This window comes from Osmerus eperlanus, chromosome 10 (assembly GCF_963692335.1).
Source record: "Osmerus eperlanus chromosome 10, fOsmEpe2.1, whole genome shotgun sequence".
NCBI lineage: Eukaryota > Metazoa > Chordata > Actinopteri > Osmeriformes > Osmeridae > Osmerus > Osmerus eperlanus.
Window position 1 is genome coordinate 14,494,116 of NC_085027.1, and position 22,121 is coordinate 14,516,236.

General features: G+C 42.5%; 2 protein-coding genes across 3 annotated transcripts; one reads left to right on the forward strand and one right to left on the reverse strand.

Annotated features, from left to right (window-relative positions):
* Positions 1 to 10,725: 10,725 nt before the first annotated feature.
* On the reverse strand, positions 10,726 to 14,552 carry calca (calcitonin/calcitonin-related polypeptide, alpha). Of its 2 annotated transcripts, XM_062471164.1 has the most exons (5): positions 14,455 to 14,552; positions 13,629 to 13,720; positions 12,761 to 12,898; positions 11,231 to 11,410; positions 10,726 to 10,894 (listed from the first exon to the last, which is right to left on the reverse strand). In XM_062471164.1, exons 2-4 carry the CDS (start codon positions 13,712 to 13,714, stop codon positions 11,251 to 11,253), a joined length of 384 nt encoding a protein of 127 aa, XP_062327148.1. In that variant the 5' UTR covers positions 13,715 to 13,720; positions 14,455 to 14,552; the 3' UTR covers positions 10,726 to 10,894; positions 11,231 to 11,250. The 2 variants fall into 2 exon arrangements, with proteins under 2 accessions (XP_062327148.1, XP_062327147.1); XM_062471163.1 differs by lacking the exons at positions 10,726 to 10,894; positions 11,231 to 11,410 and adding an exon at positions 11,654 to 12,117.
* A 3,491-nt stretch (positions 14,553 to 18,043) lies between these two features.
* Positions 18,044 to 22,010, forward strand: LOC134028541 (vitamin D 25-hydroxylase). The gene is made up of 5 exons (XM_062472162.1): positions 18,044 to 18,535; positions 19,062 to 19,203; positions 19,357 to 19,989; positions 20,283 to 20,612; positions 21,170 to 22,010. The coding sequence occupies exons 1-5, from the start codon at positions 18,296 to 18,298 to the stop codon at positions 21,349 to 21,351; spliced, it is 1,527 nt and encodes a 508-aa protein (XP_062328146.1). The 5' UTR covers positions 18,044 to 18,295; the 3' UTR covers positions 21,352 to 22,010.
* Positions 22,011 to 22,121: the final 111 nt, after the last annotated feature.

A 22,121-nucleotide genomic window follows, 5' to 3' on the forward strand; every position in this document is an offset into this window, starting at 1 on the left:
ATATACCTTAATGTCCATGAAGTCTGCCAAGTAGAAATCTGATCATTAAGGCATGCAGATTTGTTCTCTTTTAGAATACAGTACATTGCAGACGATATGGCAGTGTTCAAAACAGCAACAAAAAAACTACTTCAATCACTAAGACAACATTTACCATGCATACATATACTGAAAGATGGTGAACAGTCTCAACAATGGATTTAGTAATAATCAATAAAGATGAAGCTTTGTTTACATCTCCAGACAGGAGAACAGTCTTGTGAGCCACTGTAAGCTGGAATCTCACTCGCGGATCCAACTGAATTTGTTCACTTGTCACCATTTTGGCACCGGCCCAGTGTGTTTAATCGCCCCATGAAACATTTAGCTTAAGCTAGCAATGTAATCTAATAAAAGCTCTGTTACAGTGCCGGGGAAAATGCTGATCTCAGCACTTTGGTAATAAGTTGCTCAGAAAAACTGAAGCCTGGACGACTGCCTAACTTTTATTTGAGATGCTCCGGAGCTTTCCGTACGTCAGGAGGGAGGACGGGTGGCAGGCGGAGGGAACAAGACCATGCATCACTGTGATTGACAGCCCACAGCTCCCTCTGTCAGAAGCACAGATCACAGGGTGCACTCAGCCATGCCACCGCTGTCGTAAGGCTCTCTGCTACATTGTGTCTGGTGACCACCTACACAAAGGAAATTGCCAATAGCAGACTTATCTAGCGTAACAGGGCAGAATCTAATTTGTCCAGAACCAACACAACCTCCCTATTACAAAGTGCAATGCTATAAAGTTTAATGAGGCGTTCATAATTCGGAGTGGATTTCCGAGCGCGCAGCCCTGAACACCAGCCTGTTTTAACCACAGGGTGGCAATGCAGCACTGAGAGAGTTTGATAACAGTGTCGGATCAGACTGCACTGGGTTTGATTAAATAAAGTGAGAGAAGACCAGTGTGTTCTTATGTGAATTAAAAATCATCATGGTTCCATAAGAATACAAAATCTTCTGTTACAGTGAAAATAAGAATATGTTTCTGCTTGGTCTGTGGTAGAACAATGTCAAGATGTCTTGTCAATGTCAAGAGTTAAAGGGATTTAGAGAAGGTGAACACTTTGTTTCTGTTAGATATACATAAGCAATGTTATTAATTTGGAAACTGAGTTATTTAAAACTATGAGACCTCTTGATTATCTATATTTTGATCTTAATGCTACTCATGCTCTAAAATATTATTTTGAAGATTTCAGTAAACAACATTGTTATTGCCATGGTCACATCCACATTGTGACAACTCCCTCACTAATTTGAATAAAGATGGAAATAAGTATTTGGTCTTAAGTGTGCATTTTGAGTAGGTTTGAGTTGATAAAAAGAAACATAGCGGCTTCTATGTTTCTATCGAGCAGAAAGATGATACATTGGTGATGTTGGTGAAGATGATAGATGGTCATGGCAGTCATGTTTTCAATTGTCAAATAAAATGTGTTCATTGATTACAAAATAGTTGGATTGAACTGCTTTGCGTCATTTGTCAAATGTAAATTTTTTAAATGTTGCATTTAACTAACATCATTGGGAGCTGAACTTCTTATAATTATAGCATACATCATTCACCTTTTTTGACGGAAAGATAATGTTATATTTAACATCGTGTTCTACGTAGAAGGAAACAAACACATTTCTCAAGAGTTGACTATGTGAGTTGTGTTTGAGCTGAATGTTTGAATTATCATTTGAAGTGGCCTAACCACCACGACAACTCCAGCCTCTGCTCAAGGATCACTTTTCCAAATGCCACTGCTTCCCTGAGCACACCGGGCCAGACAGAGGTGTTGATATCAGGCTGTCTATCAGGTGGCTGTGGTCATGTGCCACCAGATATCACATTGGCGTTTGGCAACGTCACCTGGCTATGGCGTCAGTTCTGACGCACAACCATGTGCGGGTCATCTCCCTCCCTCCACAGATGGAGTTCATCCAGGCCAAACTTCCCTACGCTACAGTAGTTGACTAACAACCTGCTCTGCCTCCATCCATTCAGTTGGATAATCATTATAATAATGGTATGGCTGATCTATAAACGTCTGGCCAACTTTATATGAGAAGAGACATTCAAAGTAACAAACAGTACAACGAGAGCATACTATTTTAGGGTATGTGCTTCTGCTGCCAAAGTTAAGCCCATGCATTATTAAACATCCAGAACTTCAAATACAGCAAAACTTCACCCCTGTAAAATATGAAATGACCAATACTTAAATGCTTAAACTAGTCTAAACCACAGATGCGTATTGATGAGCCTCTATTAAAACTGATAGAACATTTCCCTAACCCTGTGCTCGGGCTCCAATCAGCCAGTCATTGACGAGGTGGCTGTGACAGATGACTGTCCCCAGACAGACCCACGCAGACACACAGACACAGAGAGACAACTCCCGGGGGGGGGGCTGTGGATGTGCAGCGGCAGCAACACCAACCGACAGCACCCGCCCTCCTCCTTCTTCACCACCTCAGCCTGTGTGGGATTTACACTCGGCTACTCCCATTCAGCAACTCCTCCGAGTCCTCACACTCTGCTCCGCCGACCAATCAAGCAGGACTGGCGTCTGTTTGGCAGAACGCAGAGATCACGCAAATTCATTTCTTGACACCTCATATTTTGGCATCCTCACCGCTTGAGTTTTATTCGGCTAATCTTTGCGAGGACCAAGATGCATGCGTTTGAAAACCAGGGTAATAATTGAACCAAGTGGTTGTGTTTGCCAAAGACGAAACAAATCAGAGTAATCAGAAAATCACAAAAACAAAAATAGCCTTCTGCTACGTGTTTTTAGAGAAGTCCTGGCAGAAGTATTCATAACATGAGGAAACGGCTACCATTATCGGGATGAATCCCATTACCCAGCTGACACACACACACAGCCTGTGAGATTTGCGTTTTGAAAAGGGGATGTCTGCCTAATGGTCTTCCTCAAAAGCTCTGTATTTTCACACTGATTCTGCTATGTTGGCTGGAGAGCCCTCCACATGAGACTGCGCTGATTCCACGCCCAGGCTCAGCCTATCCAGGACAGACTTCCTGATCACACCTCATAGTCATGAAACCCTGTTGTGTCTCCCCAACAAGAGTTCACACACTAGACAGATGATACCATCCCTTCACATTGCATGAGTCTATTTTGGTAAATAGTTTCTGACGCCAACATTACCAGGGGTGGACTGTGGATATTTGAATAGCACGGTATACTTCATACTGGGGTAATGCTTTACGAAATTTAATGAAAAGACATAACTACAGTCAGCGTTCTGTCAACTACTTTCTATCATTGTTGCTAACATTTCACTTCATATTATCCATAATCTCCTCCATGGCCCATCCATTATTTCAATTTTAGGAGAAAACCTTCCAGTGTTGGTGTAGATGTGATATTCTCTGGTGAGTGCTGGCATTTCTACCTCAGAGAGGGAAAATGGATGAATAATGTATGTGAATGGTCTCCTTTCATTATCCTGACTGACTGACAAGCCCACCATGGTTTTGACGTCGCTGCATTCAGAAAAGTGTTGTGCACAGCACGCCCTAATGCACAAAATAGAGCAAACATATTTGTGTGTGCTGTGTCCAAGTAGACATGTGCTGCATACATGTATTGCATGTACCACAAAGGCGTGTGTCTCAGCTTGGGGCTGTGTAGATCTGCATACTTCTCTATGTTATGTCTTTGGTTAAGGACCTGGTTGGTATGTTGTTTATCCCACTAAAACAGCTTTAATGGTTAGGCTAAGGTTTTAGAGAAGCTGGTGTTTGCCACCAGACCAGTGTAACTAAGGTGTGAGGGTGGTAGAAAGTTGGGTGCACTAAAATGATCCACTCCTGGTACGGTAAACTTTGTGGAGATCTGGCAAGAAATCATTGGCTGTGATATCCAGATGACTCGAGAGATACGCAAGTCCTCTGTTATTGAGTCCCACTTATCCACAGGGAGATGACATCATGTTTGTCGGTTATTCCCTCTCCATGGGAAAGGTCATGTCATTTTGGGGAGGAGAGTACTGTCATGCGTCAATGGGTCTTCTGATCTTCTGGTCCTCTTCTCGAGTCAAATATGTTCTTACCAACAATCCTCTGAGCAAAGAGGATATATCTGTATTATGATGTCTTCATCAGTAAGGTACAGGGAATGAACTCTGAGTTTTAGTTATAATGCACCATGTTAGATGCATAATCTCACATGATGGTAGTCTGCTTACTTCCTAATCATATCAGCAATACAGCGGTCCTTTCCAGTATCATTCAAATGGAAGGAGAGGCTGTCAGTATTGATTGAGTTTCTGGCCAGGCCAAAGCAGGGTGGGTTGCATTGACATAGCACGGAGGCTGGCAGCGACCTATAGTTGGACAGTGAAGGCTTAATTATCTGTCCAGGAAGACTGTGGAGACAAGAACCACCATCATCCAGTTGGCCACAGTATTCTCGAGACACTGGAAAAAACGGAAAAAAAACACAACTGTGTGTTAATTCTGTTTAATTGACTGAATGAAGTACCAAATAAGACATTGTTATAGGAGACAAAATTGTTTAATTACATTAGGTGTTCATAATCTATAATGACAGTACATTGCTAAAAAAAAAATTAAATGAGTCAATGTCCTCATTGCAAAATGCAGGGTGGGGATGGAATAACACAATTTGGGTAATACACTAGGAAATCACCATATTAATTTTATTTTCCATCATTAATTAAGGCAAGTGAGCACTGTCATTGGTGCCGAAAAAGGGGGAGCATTTTATGACAATTAAAAAAGGAAACAGACCATGCCATTTCGCAATTAGTTTCAGTGGACTTCCTGGGTGAATAGAAGTTGGAATGGATTATTGTGCAGAGCAGCTGAACTTAGCGTGATCTGCTTCTGAGAAAGAGCCATCCCTGACTGGTCTCCTTGTAGTGAGATCCATCGTATACCCTGACGGTTTCACCATCCACACATGTATTATGGATGAATTGTTTGTCGAGCTTTCTCGTCCTGGCCTGCTTATTCCAGCGAGCAGATTTAGACCCAAAAGATGTGAAACACGCTCCATGAACATCTTTGTTGGTATGTGAGACATTGATGTTCGTTCACAGTACCGTGTGTCCTATTTGCACCAGAGATCTGTATGCGTATTTGTGCGTGCGTATGTGTGTGCATGTTTGTCTGGTTGGGAGGTGGTATCAGGGGGCCTGTTTACATAACAACATGGAAGTATTGTTGCCACAAATCTTGAAGTGACAAGAATATTCCAATGGGAGTTGGAGCACATTGAACTATCGATTTGTCATTTTGGAGGCAGATTCTTGCCAACTAAACTGATAGCAAACGATTCCTTTTTCTCTCTGGCATGTATACATTTGTACAATAATTGCTAACCATAATCACCATCAAAAGAAACCATGCAGACGTGCTGAGAATTTTAAAGCATGTCATTACAATTATTGCCTGTGATATGTGCTTCGTGACAGTGTTCAGAGCCTCATCACTGTTAGCTCTGAATGAAGGCTTTATTTAATTGGTTTGTAAAATACATGTTTTATAGCTGATACGGACCATTAATTATTGTGACTGGAATTATCTATTCCTGTTAGCGAAGATGAAGCTTCCCTGGTGAAGTCAAGTCTTGTGTTAAGGTCATGTTTTTCATGCACCAGTGGCTCCTCCTACTTGCGTCTAACATGGACAGTAGATTTTCTTCTATTTCATGGCTTATTGGGACCAGAATATGAGATGATAAAGGATGATGGACAAACTATGAGTCATTCACTACAATTTAATGGATCGGGATTTCAGAATAGTGTCACCTACATCAGAGATGTTAAAGCAATGCTCGGAAGGAAGACTAAGGATATGTTAAGGCATCACAGGCTGACTCATTTGGTGTTAAAAATCAAACCTTACACCAAAACTCTAACATGGTGTTTTCTCTTGGTTGAGATGGCTTTGGATGGGCATACATGATAGGAGACTGGTCCACAGATTCTTCCCAGTCATTATGAATTATTCTTCAAATAAATATGAAGACAGTACATTGTGTAAAGTATAATGACAGGATATGTTGGCTGTCTTATTTGATTCATTCATTGATCATGGAAGGGGGCTCATTTTACTGACAATCCAGTCACGTTTTATCACTTGAACTATCAGGTTTATTGAAACAAGTCTGTTTCAGCACCGACAGATTGAAGTTGAAGATTTAGCTTTATTGAAACTTGTAAACAAAATTAAACACAGACCTTGTAAAGCTTTTATTTTCCAATGTCTGATCTGCGAAAAAGATCATTGTAAACATTATTGTTCCTTTTCATCCTTTTTTCAGAGGCTTTATTGGCATGTAACACTGTGTTTCTCATTTGAGTCTTGAGACTCAATTCAATTCTATTCAATGTACCGTGAGTCATTTTTCAGGTAGGATCTATTTCATTTTTCATGGCTGTCCTTCTATATGAACACATGAAGTAACCAAGATGATGATATTCGATCTACTGTATGTGAGCAGATGAACATTTGCTGAATTCTTATAGATCACATTAGAGAATGTTTAACTGCTGCTGATAAAGATTTAGATGTTTCAACACCCATCGCTACAACACTATTAAACAGTATACCGTTGTCTTCTGTTTACAAATTATTTTTGGATTCTTTGCCAAAACGTTTGTAGTTTAGTTAAACCATTGACGTTTATGCTGATATTTTAGATAAAATATATCAAGCTAAGTAGTGACAAGGTAAAAGCACTATGGCGATTGAATCAGCGAGTGAAGTATGAAAGCCAAGGAAATGTAAAATAGCAGTATATGAAGTTAACATTACAGAAGTGCTTCAGGCCACCCAACTCCATACCACAGTTGTACTCTGTATGAACACATTAAGAATTATTCTCACAGTATCCAACAACAGCATCAGCAGTTTACTGATAGTCTGCTTGACATCATCCAAAATAAAGCCAAACTACATTAGTCATATGACTAATACATCAGGGAGCTCCTCTTCTGCTTCCTTAGTATGCCTCTCAGTGGGTCTGAGTCAACTCCATTACAGCCAAAGTACTTCAATGTTACCCTACATTAGAGCTCCAAACCAGGATTTCGTTCTAAAAAACGGTTTGGAAACAGTGATGTCAATTCATAACCAAACTGGCGTTTTTTGTTTTGTTTTTTGAATTTACAATGTTATTTAATACGTCAATAACTTATAAAAACATATGAAACAAAGGAATGTGTCTGTTTGGCTAACTTGTCCACTGGCCATGTCAGACTGATGACCGCAACCTTATCTAGAGAAGAATCAGACGAGAGGATGTTCACCCCCGGTGGGTTTATTCTGTTGATGACATTCCAGATTCAAACAGCAATGTTACATACCTTCTGTTACTCTACAGTAGATCTGAGGTACTTGAATACTCAATCCTGATTGAACTGGGCCTAATAGACAGGCTGCTGATTTGCACTGTATGACTTAAGAAAAAAAGTATTCATTGCGCATTAATTTAATGTTATAATTAATTAATTAATTAAATAATATAAGACAGACGACCAATGCTCAATACTCAGCCTCTGAATGGACTCAGCACACTTTACGCCCAATAGTTATTACTCATTGCCTCTGATATCACAAGAGCTTGAATATTAGCATTTTATTACAATTAGCTGCAGGGAAAGTGTAAGTCCAGCCAGAAGAATCATATTTGTTATCCTCTAATTCCTTGGGTTGCTGCCAATCAATGACTCTGCGAAAGAAAAGTGGGTAAAGAAGTCTGCTTGATACTGCTAAGTGCTGGCAGCTTAATTCAACATGTTTTACTGATGGATCCAGTTTAAATCCTTATTTAAACTTGAGGCTCCAGAGGTGAAGACTTACTGTAATCCATTTAGCTAATGACACCCCACAGAAGAGATATCCCAGCTTTGCAGTTTACAGTGAAATGGATCAATTAGCATATATTGTACACCTTTTATATGTCGCTTTACCGAAACAGTGCACTTGAGTCTTTGTGATTAATGAGATTGTATTATTTGTTCTCACACTTTATTTAAGAGAAGCAATTTAGAAAAAAGAGACAACCTGATAGGTTGGTTTTTCAGGGCTATTGATTTTGTGTTGCAAACCACTTGTGTCGTTTGTACCCTTGACATCCTTGACTTGGGTAATCTGGCAGAATATTCTCCATTCCAGAACCTAAGACTATATTGCAACCAAGCTGATAGTTTAACCACAGTTCACTAGGAGTGTCCCCACTGTTGCACTTCTGACCCAGCAAACCCCTTTGACACTTTGACTTGGTTACTCAGACATTGCTGCCATGCCTGTACAAAGTATTGTTGTTCCTCACTGCACAGCCTAGCGTCAGGTCAGACACTGGATGGGGAGCTGCTCTCTCTGTGTTCGAGTGATGAGAGATGACAAGGGACTCAGTCTGTGTGCTCAAAGTTCTTGAAAGGTCTCCTTAAGGGTTCAAGGTGTGTGTGTCCGACAGTCAAAGACGGATTTGTGCTTGTCTAAAGCAATGTCCATCCTCATCTCTTCCCTGGCCTCCATGACAGCCCCCCTCTCTCTCTCTCTCTCTCTCTCTATCTCTCTCTCTCTCTCTCTCTCTCTCTCTCTCTCTCTCTCTCTCTCTCTCTCTCTCTCTCTCTCTCTCTCTCTCCATGTCCCTTCAGACAACACCTTGGCCCCCTGGTGTGTTGTTGGGCTTCTCCTCTGAATGCACAAGGCACCAGAGCTTGACATCAGTCTGCTCAGACTCATCCCTTCAAGTGTTCACCGATAACTCTCAGGAAAGTTACAGGAGGCAATGTGCCCTTTTGTGAGTCACTGACTGAGTGGCTGAAATCTCAAAGCATCTGTCACACTTGTTGTTGTTCTTTGTACTTATTGTGGTCTTTTTTGCCTGACTGACTTCCGCTGTCTCTGGGATTACGTAACTCAGATGAATGAAGCCGACAGGTACATTTCTGACACGGCTTTAGAAGTGTAAAAGTCATTTGTAGATTGTGTGGGGGGTGAGGTAGTAGACATGACATGAGCTATGAATAAGATAATTTGCTTGACATGTGTATTGTTGAATTATGCATGGTGTCGAGGACTTTTCGTACCTCACAACTGAGCTGTCACACTGTTTTAGCTGCCCACCTTACACCCGCCCACACACATAAACAAAGGGATTGTTAAAATAATATGTGAGATCATCATGTAAGTAAAGCACATGATCCCAGGTTCCGTTATCCAATAGTTCTGTCGATAACACCTGTAGCACGTGCACAGCTTGATGGAAGAGTATAGTACTCCCCACTGGGTGATTAAGAGCCCAGCTGATACACTTCCAACTGCTATCATCGTTCAGTTAATTCACTGGTATTAAAAGAGAGAAAGGAGAGCCTGAAACTGCTCTCCCCCGGGGATGACGAGAATTGATACTTCAGGCAACAAATGGGAGCCTCCTCTCGCTAAAGATGAGAGACAGATAGAGGAGAGGTCAGACAAGGGGGGAACCAGCACGTCAATTAAGGAAGACGAGCAGGCGTGAAGCTCAGAGAAGGCTTGTCCCAGCCCCGGGAGACCGGGCTGGCTGTAACAATACACGGTGGAGATAATAAGGCAATAACATATGGTCCGTGTCCTCTGGCTGTTTGTCTGTCTGGAAGCTGCTGAAAGAGGGGCTTTTTTTACGTAGAAATCCCCGACTGCTTCGCAGAGAAAAAACGGTCAAAGTGAAAAAGAGCAAAACATTTTTAGGCTGCTATTTGTCTCAATGTGTATTTTAACAGTATTTCAGAGGGAGTTTATAGATGTCTAAAATATGTGTCCATTTTAGAGAAACTTTCTGTATCGTTATTGAGGAAGAATTGTGTGTTTATGGCACAGTGGACAAAGTCAAACAACGCTTTTGTGATCAATCTGTGGATTTGAGTCTTAGAGAGGCTATTCTAGTGATAGGAGATCGAGCAAGATAGAGCCGGTCGAGTATTGAGGTGATAGCAGATCTAACTGTGTAAAGAGAAACTGGCATAAAGGATGCTAAAGTTGTTTCAGTTGCATCGTAGTTTGGGTTGTGTCACAGTTCAACGGCAATCACAGTATATTAGGATTCCTCAAATCACAATATGAGTGTTTCAAACTTAATTCACCGGTCAGACTTAAATCTTGTTTATTGTTTTTAGACTAAAATATATATACTTTAAATTAAACATGTCATATATCATCCATCACTGCTGTTCTTGGAGAGTCGTAGACAAATAAAACAAGCACCGCTGAGCCATATGTATCTAAAATACATTTTAATCTTGCTTCAATTCACAATTATTACAATATTCAGATTCTGTAATATTTTTCCTCGCACCGTTTAAACATACTGTACAATCATGAAATGTAAAGACGTGTTTTACATCAAGGCACAAGACACAGCCATGGCAGGGGTGAAGGGTTGGAGGTGGGGTGGGGTGGTGGATGTTGACGAGGTGTCCACGCTCCACCGCAGTGTGCTGCCTATACGGGAGAGAGGAACATGCCTCTGACAAAACATACATGTGCTCTAGGCCAGGAGAAGAGAGGAGAACCAACACAAGTCTTGTTGGTCTCAATGTCTCCTACAGGGAAACTGTATTTTCCCTCCATTATCTCATTACGTACATTTCCTATAATATTTGTTTAATCATTGTCATGTTTGCCAGGTGCTTGTTTCCTCTCATAGTCATAGAGCAATAATGAATTTTGGGAACATTTCTATGGACACGAGAAGTCTGGTCTGAAGGCTGCCTTTGTTTTCTGCTTTTTTTCTCAAGTTTTTTTTTCCAACAAAGAAGGATTCTTGTTTCCAGGTGTCTGTAGGAGGGTCTGAATGTAGCATTGTCACACAAAAGGGGTCGTAGGCTGCAGGTAAACAACAGGGGCAGAGAAGGGTGAGATTAACCTACTTCCTGGCAAGACAGACACAATTCAAGTAAAACATTTTATCCTGAAGGAAATACTAGGTATTTTTAGGTAACTTTGTGTGCTGTTACAATAAGAGGAACAAAAAAGAGATAATGTAGACTAAATGTATCTGAGGTATACATACCAAACTATGTTCTTCTAAAGTGCATCAATTACAACCAAATAATATTCTTTAATCAAGGAAAATTTAAAGAAAAAGAAAGAGATGTGTGTGCGGAAAAAAGGAAAATGACAGAGACAAAGACAGAAATGGAAGGAAATGAGCTTTCATACCAATTCCCGGAAATGCCTTTTCACATGGGGCTGTCTCTCCTTCGTCGTCCGAATGCCTTGGCGCCCACGTTGGTGGGGACAAACTTGCTGCTGCCCATCCCCCCCGATCGACTGAGGAAGTCAGCTAAGCGGTGGGTCACACAGGTGGCCGTGTTGCACGCACGCTTTTGGGCCGTCACACTGCGATAAGGAGGGAAAGGGAGAGGTCAGGACTCAGGAGACACATACACTGGTCCCATTGTCAAAGGCTTGAATAGAGAAATACAAATAATTAGCACTTAAAACATCAGATGAATTCTCTGTGAACAGCATCCGTACCTTACCTTTACTTAGTTGAGAGATTAATTTAGTGTTTATGTCACTTGGACAGTGTAACTATTGTTCAATGTTTTTACTTTTTAAATACGTAACAGGGAAAACAAATTCAAGTATAAAAATAAGTTTATTAAACAAGAAGCACAGTCACAGGTGAAAGTATGGATTAATAGTTTTGATTCATTTAACTGTCCAAAATAAAATAAAAATATTCTGCTTCTAATATCTAATTCTCTGTCAAATAAATTCAACAACAGAAAATGCAACCAGGGTTCTTTGGCAGTCAGTCAAGCAAGCAAGTTCCACATGCATCAGCAATCTCAATCATGATGAAACTGGATGGGATGAGGGGGGTGTAGTTAAGGAGGAGGAGGAGGGGGACTGCCACTCAGATGCGATCGAAGGAGTCTCCATAGCTTGCATAGTGTTCAGGCAGGCTGCGCTTCTTGCCAGGTGTGCCAGCCCCAACGTTGGTGTGTGGGTACGTCTGGAGTTTGTGCAGCTCCTGGGACAGTTTCCCCAGCACGCAGGTGCTGAGGTTGGAGCAACGCTTGGACATGGGTCTATCCAGGCTGTTAGAGAGAGACACACAGACATGCAGACAGGCTCATGGTAACCATGCAGTCGCACCCTGATCAGAACATCGTTCACATGCTCTCAATGCATACTCTCTACTCATGCAGTCATACCTTGTCCAAGTAAAGCCATGCTACCAAGTTGAACTAAGGAATTAGTCAATTATAACCAACTTAAGGTCTTATACAATAGAAATAATAATTCAATAATTCATGCCTCAATTATTTATCAACTGTTTTAGTTCTGTTTCAGCATTCAGTCATGCTTTCCATTCCTGTACTGTAGCAGTACAAATCATGCGAACATTCTTGCATCAATGAACATTTTTCAAATTCAGAACATTCCAGTGCAGGCTTGTTTAGGAAATAGCTTCAATGATATATAACTGCAATCCATGCATGAAAGGTAGATTATGACAGAGAATAGATTTTTTTAAATCACTTTCTAAGACGATACCTGATGTCTTTTAACAAACAGCCAACTTGGAACTATCGGAGGCTCACCGCTTACTTTGTTTGACAAAAAAATATGAGGTTACATGTATTGCATGAAAGGCAATGTGAAATTAATAATTTAGTGTCCACTGGGAATCCTGGGAAATGAAATGTGAGTTAAGGGGTTGTGAGAAGTTTGATGTACCTGTTTTCATCAGTGTTGACTTGTTGGTCCAGCTCCTCTGAAGTCATTTGAACAAACTCCTTGACAATAGCGTTGAGAAGCCTCCGGGCCTCATAGTCAGTTAGCGTGACGCGCTCCGACATGGTCTCCAGACCGGTTCTGGAAACACATCGTCGATTAGGTTGATCAGACTGGCACCAGCCCAGTACTGGGTTAAAAATAGTCTGGCTCAGGCTAAAAGCCATTGCCTCATGCTTTAAGGGATGCAAGCCAAACTCAAAACAATTTGCTAAAAGTGTTCCTTTTAAGAGCTGACAGGTGGCCAAGTTTAGCTTTATGACTAAATCAATAATGTAGTAAGACTGGTAACCAAGGTCTTTCCAAATGGAATGTTAAACATTTTCAATATAACAACCATTTTAAAATATTAGACATAAGCAGTTGCAATCATCTCAACACATTACTCTCTCATTTAATTGGATTATTTACCAATGGAAAATTACCAAGTACAAATTTGAATAAAAACATTTGTCCATTATTGCGTTTGTGTAATTAATCATAGGATCCTAAGGAGTTTGTCTTTAGATTTCATATTTATTTTCATATTTATTTTTCATATATAGGGTATATTTTTCTAATCACCGTCACATAACAATTATTGGCAGAAATATGGAATCACATCCCTTTAAGTTATTTCACATCTACTTTGTTTACTTAATTCTTAATTTAATGTAAAATGTTGCTGGGATGGGAATGTTGCTTCATCAGATGTCAGACCTGTGGCTGACTGGACATAGCATTATATAAAAATATGTCAAATATCTGTGTTAACACAGTATGTAAGAGACTTTGCGGTGTGTTTCCGTATGTGAAAAGCGGGATGGCTCACCTGGCTGGGGCAGCATGTGAGCTGTACATCTGACACATGACCAGGGTGTAGGCAAGGAGCAGAGCAGAGAGCCTCAGGATCACCATGGTGCCCTGCAGAAACACATCACACATCCCAACTGGGCTTTAACACATACATACTCTCACACACTGACATCCACATTTACCAACAGCATCCTCTAAATCCCATTACGCACATCAAGTTTGGAGTTCTACTACACTTGATTTCTGTCTGAAACCGCCACTCTCCCTCTCTCTTAGAATCCAGGTTCATCCATCCTCCATTAGTGTTGAACTCCATTACGCTCTCTCTCTCTCTTTCTGTCCCAAAGCTTTATAATTTTTTTCTCTTGTTCCCGACTCTGTTGAGTCTAACAAGTAGCGCTACAAGCTCATGCAGTACTGTCACAGTTAACCATCCACAGCTCCCTGAAGAACTGAAGCTGGGCTTGGCTTAGCCATGCAGACACAGTGAGGCGGAGGAAGAGGCAGCATTAGAGATATTATCTTTCTAAGGAGCCCCTGGCAGCGACCAACACAGCAACTCCGTGCATTAGTGTAATGAGGTGCAGAGTCCAGCCTCTCACACTTAACACAATCATTCTATCTACCCTTGAAAAGTCAGATCAACTGCATCTTTTTACTGTTCAAGCACTGAGGGCCAGTGACCCAAGTCAAGTAAATGGCTTCCAATTCAATTCCTTCCAATCATCTTTGCACCAAACGGACCCGCCATAGTTTCAGATGACATCCCTACAGTAGTGACAACACCCCAGGACAGAGCGTCATGTTCTAGAACAAATTAGTTGAAGTAAGCCTCTACTCACCAAAGGTAAAAGGTCTTCTGGTGAAGAGAGATGAAATGAGTTGACTTCAAGTTTTGGACCAACTTGTGAATCTGTTGCATTCTGCCACAATGCAGAGGTTTATATATCTCCCACTGGGGGTTCTGTGTGAAATGAGTAAGTGTTTAATTATATCCTTTAGACCAATCAGAACGTGCAGCTCAATCCGCCAGCCAATGATGATCTCTCCATTGGCTACAACAAACCAGTAAAGGACATAGTACACAAATGACGTCAATGTACGGTCACAAAAATGCTCCATTCACAAAAAAGAGCTAATTTGCTCCATTTCATATCACTATTTGCCATGAGGTCATTCATTAAAATAGAACATAGTCGAACCAGCAGACAATGTAAGAATTCTGAATTGCCATACGTATATATCAAAAGTATGTTGTTCAGTGCTTGGTGTTTTGACATTAAACTCATAAAAGTACAAGCATTAGATTTGCTGGCAGAGCCCTCTACTGTGCAAACACAATCATTACACCTCTTTACTTTGACTTGGTGGAGTGGAATTTTGTATGCAGGGTCCACAGCCTACTATTACTACTATTAGTCTAGTCTAGTCAAAATGGACCCACAATGTAGTTTTTGTGTATAAAACTTGGACGTTTGCAGTAATCCCATCATTTTTCTATGTGCACTCATTCAGTGTTGGATTTGGTTTAATAAGGTGTGGTTTCGTACGTTTTTTTACCAAGGGAAATCAGAATATTCTGTACCTCCTGGAGACCATCTTACTGTATGAAAAGATGCATTACTATAGATCAATATAATCTATTGCTGTGAAGATTATATAAATCAACCTTGTTTCTTGTTTGTCACCACGATGCAATCATTTGATCTATTTCCTCTGTCAGTCAATGATCCCTCTTTGAATTCCATACCACTGCCACCCTAGTGAACTGGCCTCCTCCAAGGTAATCAATGGTGTGTCTGACAATGTTCTGGCCAGTTCCTCCCAGCCAATTACTGGACTGCCGTTCCAGGGGCATCATCTGATTCCCCTTACTTTACATTATTGGGTGAGGCATCGTAAAGCATCCCGCCCAGGAGTCTGCTCCTGCGTCACAGTAGAGCCCCATTAGTGTGGATGAGCCTTTTAGTGCTATTGAACCGAGTGCAGATCCTATGACGGAGCCTCTAAATCAGGGGAATTGGACAGAGTGGAGGTCCATCCCTCTCAGCACTCCCCAGCCGTCGGAAACACAGGGTGTGCGGGTGAACAGGCTCGTCTGATTATAATGAATGGCAACTTCCGGAAAAGAAAGAGTCACAGTGTATGTGTGCACAGATGCCATACCATGGGTCTGAAAACGGTCTTGTACGCTTGTGACTCCCTGGCTTTAAACTTTCCAGTCAATACAGTAACCTTTTGGGTCTGGTCTTATCCTGGGCCCTCACGCTGCATCAACTTTGTGTAAGAGACCTCCTCAGACAGATAATCATTCACCTTATCTGGATGGAGAGGAAAGGAATATTGAAACACTTGACATGTGACATTATGTATTGTACTACATGGGCAATTGAAGCAGATAGCCCAGTATCTACCGAGGAAGTTATGAGATAGATTTAACTTAAACATCTAAACGGATTTGTGGTTCATTAATGGTGAATAGCAAGAATATTTGTTCCCGAAAATCATTTTATTTTCGAAAAAAAATCCACTTCAGTCGAATGCAGTTTCATATGAACTAATGCGGTTCCATCGGGCTGCGTGGAGTACTAACACTACAACACAACCACTCAACCTGGTGCTTTGCTGCTTAGCGTGAGTGCTTCACCCTGTCAAGGCGAAGGTTTGCACACCTGGAGTTGGCGGTAGCATAGGGATTACCGGGGCGCTTGACCTGTCAGTGCCTTGTCCGGTTAATGTGGCTGCTGGTTAGGAGCATCTTATCTTTGATTGCCTTCTGAAATGCAATTTTACCTCAGGCGGACGTTGGCGCTCCGAGGAGAAGCGGGTGTGTTCAGACATTAGGAAATTAGATCTAATCTCTAGACGTTATCATCAATCAGGCCCTTGATGTACCATTTGGTGGAATCAACTGTGACCACCTCCCTTTCCAGCGTGTGACTGTAGGCATACATGTATTCAGTTACTTTTGCTGCTGAATGCATGATTTGCTTCCAGAATAGTTGCTGCATCTAAGGAATTGCCAGGAACGACAAGGTTGTTGGTGTAAATGTGCTCATTAAGAGGCTATGACAAATTGGCATGACTAGGATCGGTCTGAAAAGGCTGGTTAGCAGCATTTGGAAAACCTGTCAGCTGCCTCAGCAGGAGCGGAAGGGTAAACATGAATCAACAGTAATGAGGAGAGCAACGCGGCGAAAACACCATCCAACCACCCTGAAAAGATGACCTTGTAGTCCTCTGAGATTTGAATTCCCATTAAGCTATAAGGGCACCATTACATAAGGGTCCCTTTATTTTAGAAGGCTCTCTCAGTATTAAAAGGAAGATCACAGAGGGAAATCAGATCAGGGTTGCCCTCGGTAGGAGAGGTGACGTCCTGTGCATGTGTGCATGAAAGTAACCTTTCCTCTCCGCTCTGGGGATCAATACGGATGCCATTTGATAAAGTTGGTCATAATGGTTTGTTATTTTTGAGGAATCCAAATGTTCTATATTGTTCTGTGCAAAGGGTTATATGCTGGCTACTCTCTGAGCACACGTTTTTTGTAGTGCTGTATTTGCTTTAAAAGGGAAATTGACCAGCTTAAAAATGATAAGGATTGGATTGACCTCAGACCCATGCTTTATCTATCCATTACCATCAAAAATGAGAGGAGAATATAAGTGACTTTTAGGGAGAGGTGTAGATATCCGTGCGATAACCACACTCTTTGCAATGTAGTACCCTGTACCTCAGAGTTCTTTAATGCAAGCTAAGATATGTTATTCACCACAACCACAAAGGCAGCAGACATGCTTTCCTACTCAGCTCAAACACAGACGGACGTTATCTCTTCTCCATCTCTACTGCCACCTATAGGCTACACGAGAGACTGCGATGGAATGTGACGTGTAACATCGTGATTGACAGAAGAAATGTAGCCAAATTGAGCTCTGGGTCAAAAACCTTGAGCTAAAGCGCCTTAAAAACTGCCGAGGGCCCAAGTTAAGCAATCATGTGTTTGCACTGAGAAAACCATTGAGGATAAAAGAATGAAAATCCTACAAAATGAATGATAATCATTATACTTATAAGGTTATGCACAGTCCAGATGGAGGTTTAGGGGTGTGACCCAGACAGACATGTAAGGCACATCACTGCAGGTCAGGAATGTGAAACATGACCTAACCTCTTGGGTTGAATTGAGGGAGCTCAAACAACTCTCAACTAGGTCAAAGTTTAATTCCTTTCAGACAGCCCAACCACACACATATTTTTCGCAAAACCATCTTAAATGTATGTTTGATTTCTAATACATACAACATTTTTAAGACTTTAAATGTTTACATAATACACTTTGATGTATAAAGTTGTATAACATCAGTCCTTCGTGATTTTGAAGCTAAAGACGTCCTCATGATACACAGTCGGGGATTTACACAGTCGTCGTTTTCTATGACACAATGTACACACATGATAAGGAATTGGAAACAATCGATTGGAAATATGATTCACAGAAAGCGATGGATCAGCATCAGCCGTGGGTAAAGTTCATTCACGGTTATGGTCCCATTGGAACCTTTAGCCAATCTTTGTCTTGTAGAGGCGGGGGATAAAAACTGTGCAAGATGATAGCCAGAAGCCGCCAGACGTCTTTTTGCAGGAGAGGTTCGACAAGAGAGGAAAACTTCTGATACACCATGGTATCGATTAGATTCCCAACTCTAGCGCCGGTGTCGTATGAACATGCTGTCTTTAGTTTTAGTTGTAGTCTTTTTATTGCTATTCTATTTATTCTGCTGATTCGTCAGCTGCTCAGACAGAGGAGACCCAAAGGATTCCCTCCTGGTCCATCACCGATTCCTATTATAGGGAACATTCTGTCTCTCGCCACGGAACCGCACGTCTTTCTGAGGAAACAGAGTGCTGTCCATGGACCGGTAAGACACCAAACTTGTCATTTGAAATTGACATCACAACGTCTATTGGTGCAAAGTAGCCTATGCAACTATGTGAGTTTGTTTAAATGGGATGGTAGGCCTATCACGTTAGTTAAAAAGTGTATTGCGATAGTTTCCATACTGAAAGAAATCTGCAGGCGCACGCACGCACGCATGCTCCTACATCAATACAGGGATCAGAAGACGAAAGTATATCAAGGTTTCGCCGATGGACAGTCATGTCCTTGTGCTTTGCGTCAAACAGAATTTCGGGAACAAAAGAGTAGCCTAGGCTGCAACTATGCTGTGTTCCCAGGGTTTCGAGGAATGCCCAAGAAGCACTGAGTCAGCCTGCCCCAGTAACAGTCTTGCTCACTCTCCGTACCTAACATGAACATTGTGTCATATATAAAAGGGCGTTTGATCCTCTTAAGAAATTAAATAATGTACAAAGACAACAATAATTTCAACATACATTGATTTTATTGTGATATTAACTACATATTAACAAGTATTTCTCGTTCAGATCTTCAGTCTTGACTTGGGAGGCATTTCGGCTGTCGTGTTGAACGGGTATGATGCAGTGAAGGAGTGCCTTTACCATCAGAGTGAGGTCTTTGCCGATCGACCATCCTTGCCTTTATTCATAAAGATGACCAAAATGGGCGGTGAGAAACTCTTCCCCATAAAGCTTCCATAGGCCTTCTCATAAGTCAATTGTAATTACATAAGACATATTTACTTGTCATTATTGCACCAAGTAGCTTTCAAATACATTTCATACATCAGCTAAACGGAGGCAATCCCTTTGACTCTTGTAGGCCTCCTCAATAGTAAATATGGCAGAGGGTGGATAGAACACCGCAAGCTGGCCTCCAATACCTTCCGTTACTTTGGCAGTGGCCAGAAGATGTTTGAGAGGAAGATCTCGGAGGAATGCATGTTCTTCGTGGACGCCATGGACGAGCACAAAGGGAAGGCCTTCAACCCCAAACATCTTGTGACCAATGCCGTTTCCAACATCACCAACCTCATCATCTTCGGCCAGCGCTTCACTTACGACGACGTGCAGTTCCAGCACATGATCCAGATCTTCAGCGAAAACGTGGAGCTGGCCGTGAGCGGGTGGGCGTTTCTCTACAACGCCTTCCCCTGGATCGAGGTGATTCCCTTCGGAAAGCACCAGAAGCTGTTCCGCAACGCGGCCAAGGTCTACGACTTCCTGCTGGAGATCATCGAGCGTTTCTCTCAGGGCCGGGTGCAGCAGGCGCCGCGTCACTACATAGACGCCTACCTGGATGAGCTCGAGCAGAGCAGAGCAGACCCTGGCTCCTCCTACTCCAGAGAAAACCTGATATACAGCGTGGGAGAGCTCATCATTGCCGGTACAGAGACCACCACCAACACCCTGCGCTGGGCCATGCTCTACGTGGCCCTTTATCCCAACATACAAGGTCAGTTCCCACTGGGAACTTCCCAGGCCCCCCTAATCGCAGCCTAAACCCACAAGGGGCGTTTTTCAACTCCCCGATAACCAGATAATCCCATATTCTGAAGCCTCCTTTGTTTTTGTTTGAAAGAGCATCCATCCGATTTATCTTGAAGTGTTTAACACAAATTGAGATTGACAATCTCAGACCAAAGCGTGAATTGATGATGACAAGAATCCCAGCCGGCAAGCATATAGGCCTGCTGTCCATAGTAACATCATACTGACAGTGTGTTGCTGGTGTTTGTTTTGCCCCAGAGAGGCTCCACAAGGAGATCGACACCGTACTGGGGGGTGGTCGACCCCCCTCATTGGAAGACAAGCAGAATATGCCCTACGTGGAGGCGGTGCTTCATGAAGTCCTGCGCTTCTGTAACATCGTCCCCCTGGGGATTTTCCGTGCCACCACCCAGGATGCGCTGGTCAATGGGTACTCCATCCCAAAGGGCACCATGGTCATCTCAAACCTGTACTCGGTCAACTTTGACGAGAAGTACTGGACTGATCCGGAGGTGTTCTCTCCTCAGCGCTTCCTGGACAGCAAAGGGAACTTTGTGAGACGGGAAGCCTTCCTCCCTTTCTCTCTGGGTGAGTTACGAACACACACACCCTCTTCCTCCCTCTCTGCCTCCCTCTCTCTTTGTGTGATTACTGATTGTTCCAAACAGCTATGGTCGCTGGCATAAAACTACATTCTCCAGTTAGGACCTCATTAGATTTGGAGTCAGATGTAATAGAGTGGTCTAGATGTGCAATCCTAATCACTGCTGTGAGCCCTCAGTGTCTACACCGGAGAGTGAGTTGTCCCCTGGGGTCATTATAAACAGTGTCGTCATTGCTGAGAGAAAAACAAACTGACACAGTTAAACACACCACACCACACCACCAGACCAAAGCCAATTCTTAAAAGGGCTAATATCTGTCTCAAAAGAATGGCTTGCTACATTGCAAGTTCCTGCACATTCACCCGAAGCTTCTTTTAAAGATGTACTGTTTGTATCGGATCGAGTGAGGGAGAGAGTCTAGTGTGAGTTAGAGAGAAAAGAGGGAGTGAGGCAGTCTAGCTTTAGTCAGACAATATGGTGCGTGTGTGTGTCTGTGTGTTGTCACATCCAGAGCTGATACGGGAGTGTGTTTTTCCTCAGGGAGACGTTGCTGTCTGGGTGAGCAGTTAGCCAGAATGGAGATGTTCCTCTTCTTCACCACCATGCTGCAGCGGTTCCACCTGCAGTTTCCTCCCGGCACCGTGCCCAGCCTCACCCCCAAGCTGGGGATGACCCTTCAACCACTACCCTACTCCATCTGTGCCGTCCGGAGGCAGCTTTGAAACCCAGCCCCCCTTCCCACCCCCACCCCCAGACACACAGACAGACAGGCTGCCAGACAGAGACAAAACAGCTGGCCTTGCCTCTCTGAACTTCACTGATTTACGCAGAACTGCTCCCAGTTCCAAGCACTGCCCGGTGGGGCCTTTTTCTCAGCATCTGCATGTTTGCACAGCACTGTTTGTAAAGTCAAAGGAGCATCTGAACAGTTACCAAAGAGGTCCAGGTGAGCACAATGAGTGGGTGAGACCGTTTTAGCCACCAGCGGATCCAACAGTATGAATCAGCATTTCTCCTGGTGTTATCTCACCTCCTGATACTGGACTGGGCTCAGGTGCCATGGTGCCTTATTGAGGGGGTTGAGGAACATTATGACTGGGTGGACCTCTGTGATGGTCCGAGGCCCTGTCCCCTCTCTTTTATCAGTCTGACTAAAGGAGAGGAGATCCATTTCCAGCTGTAGCAGCTGGAAATGGAATGTAGACAAGCCGTCTTTCCTAGAAAGTCTTGTACATGTTGGCCTGGATACAGGCAATATATTACATCTGAACCAACACTGAACTTCCTCCAAGAAGAGCCCTCCATGGAAAAACCTCTTGCCAGAAAGTTACAAGAACTGCAGTGGGTTTCCAGAATTGCAAAGTGATGTAATATCTTATCAGACCTCCAGCAAATTGTAACTTTAATGTTCTGACTTGGTATGTTGGACAATGACACAATAGTGCTACGTTTTAGAGTGTTTTTTTTTAGCTTTGTTTTCTACTGTTCATGT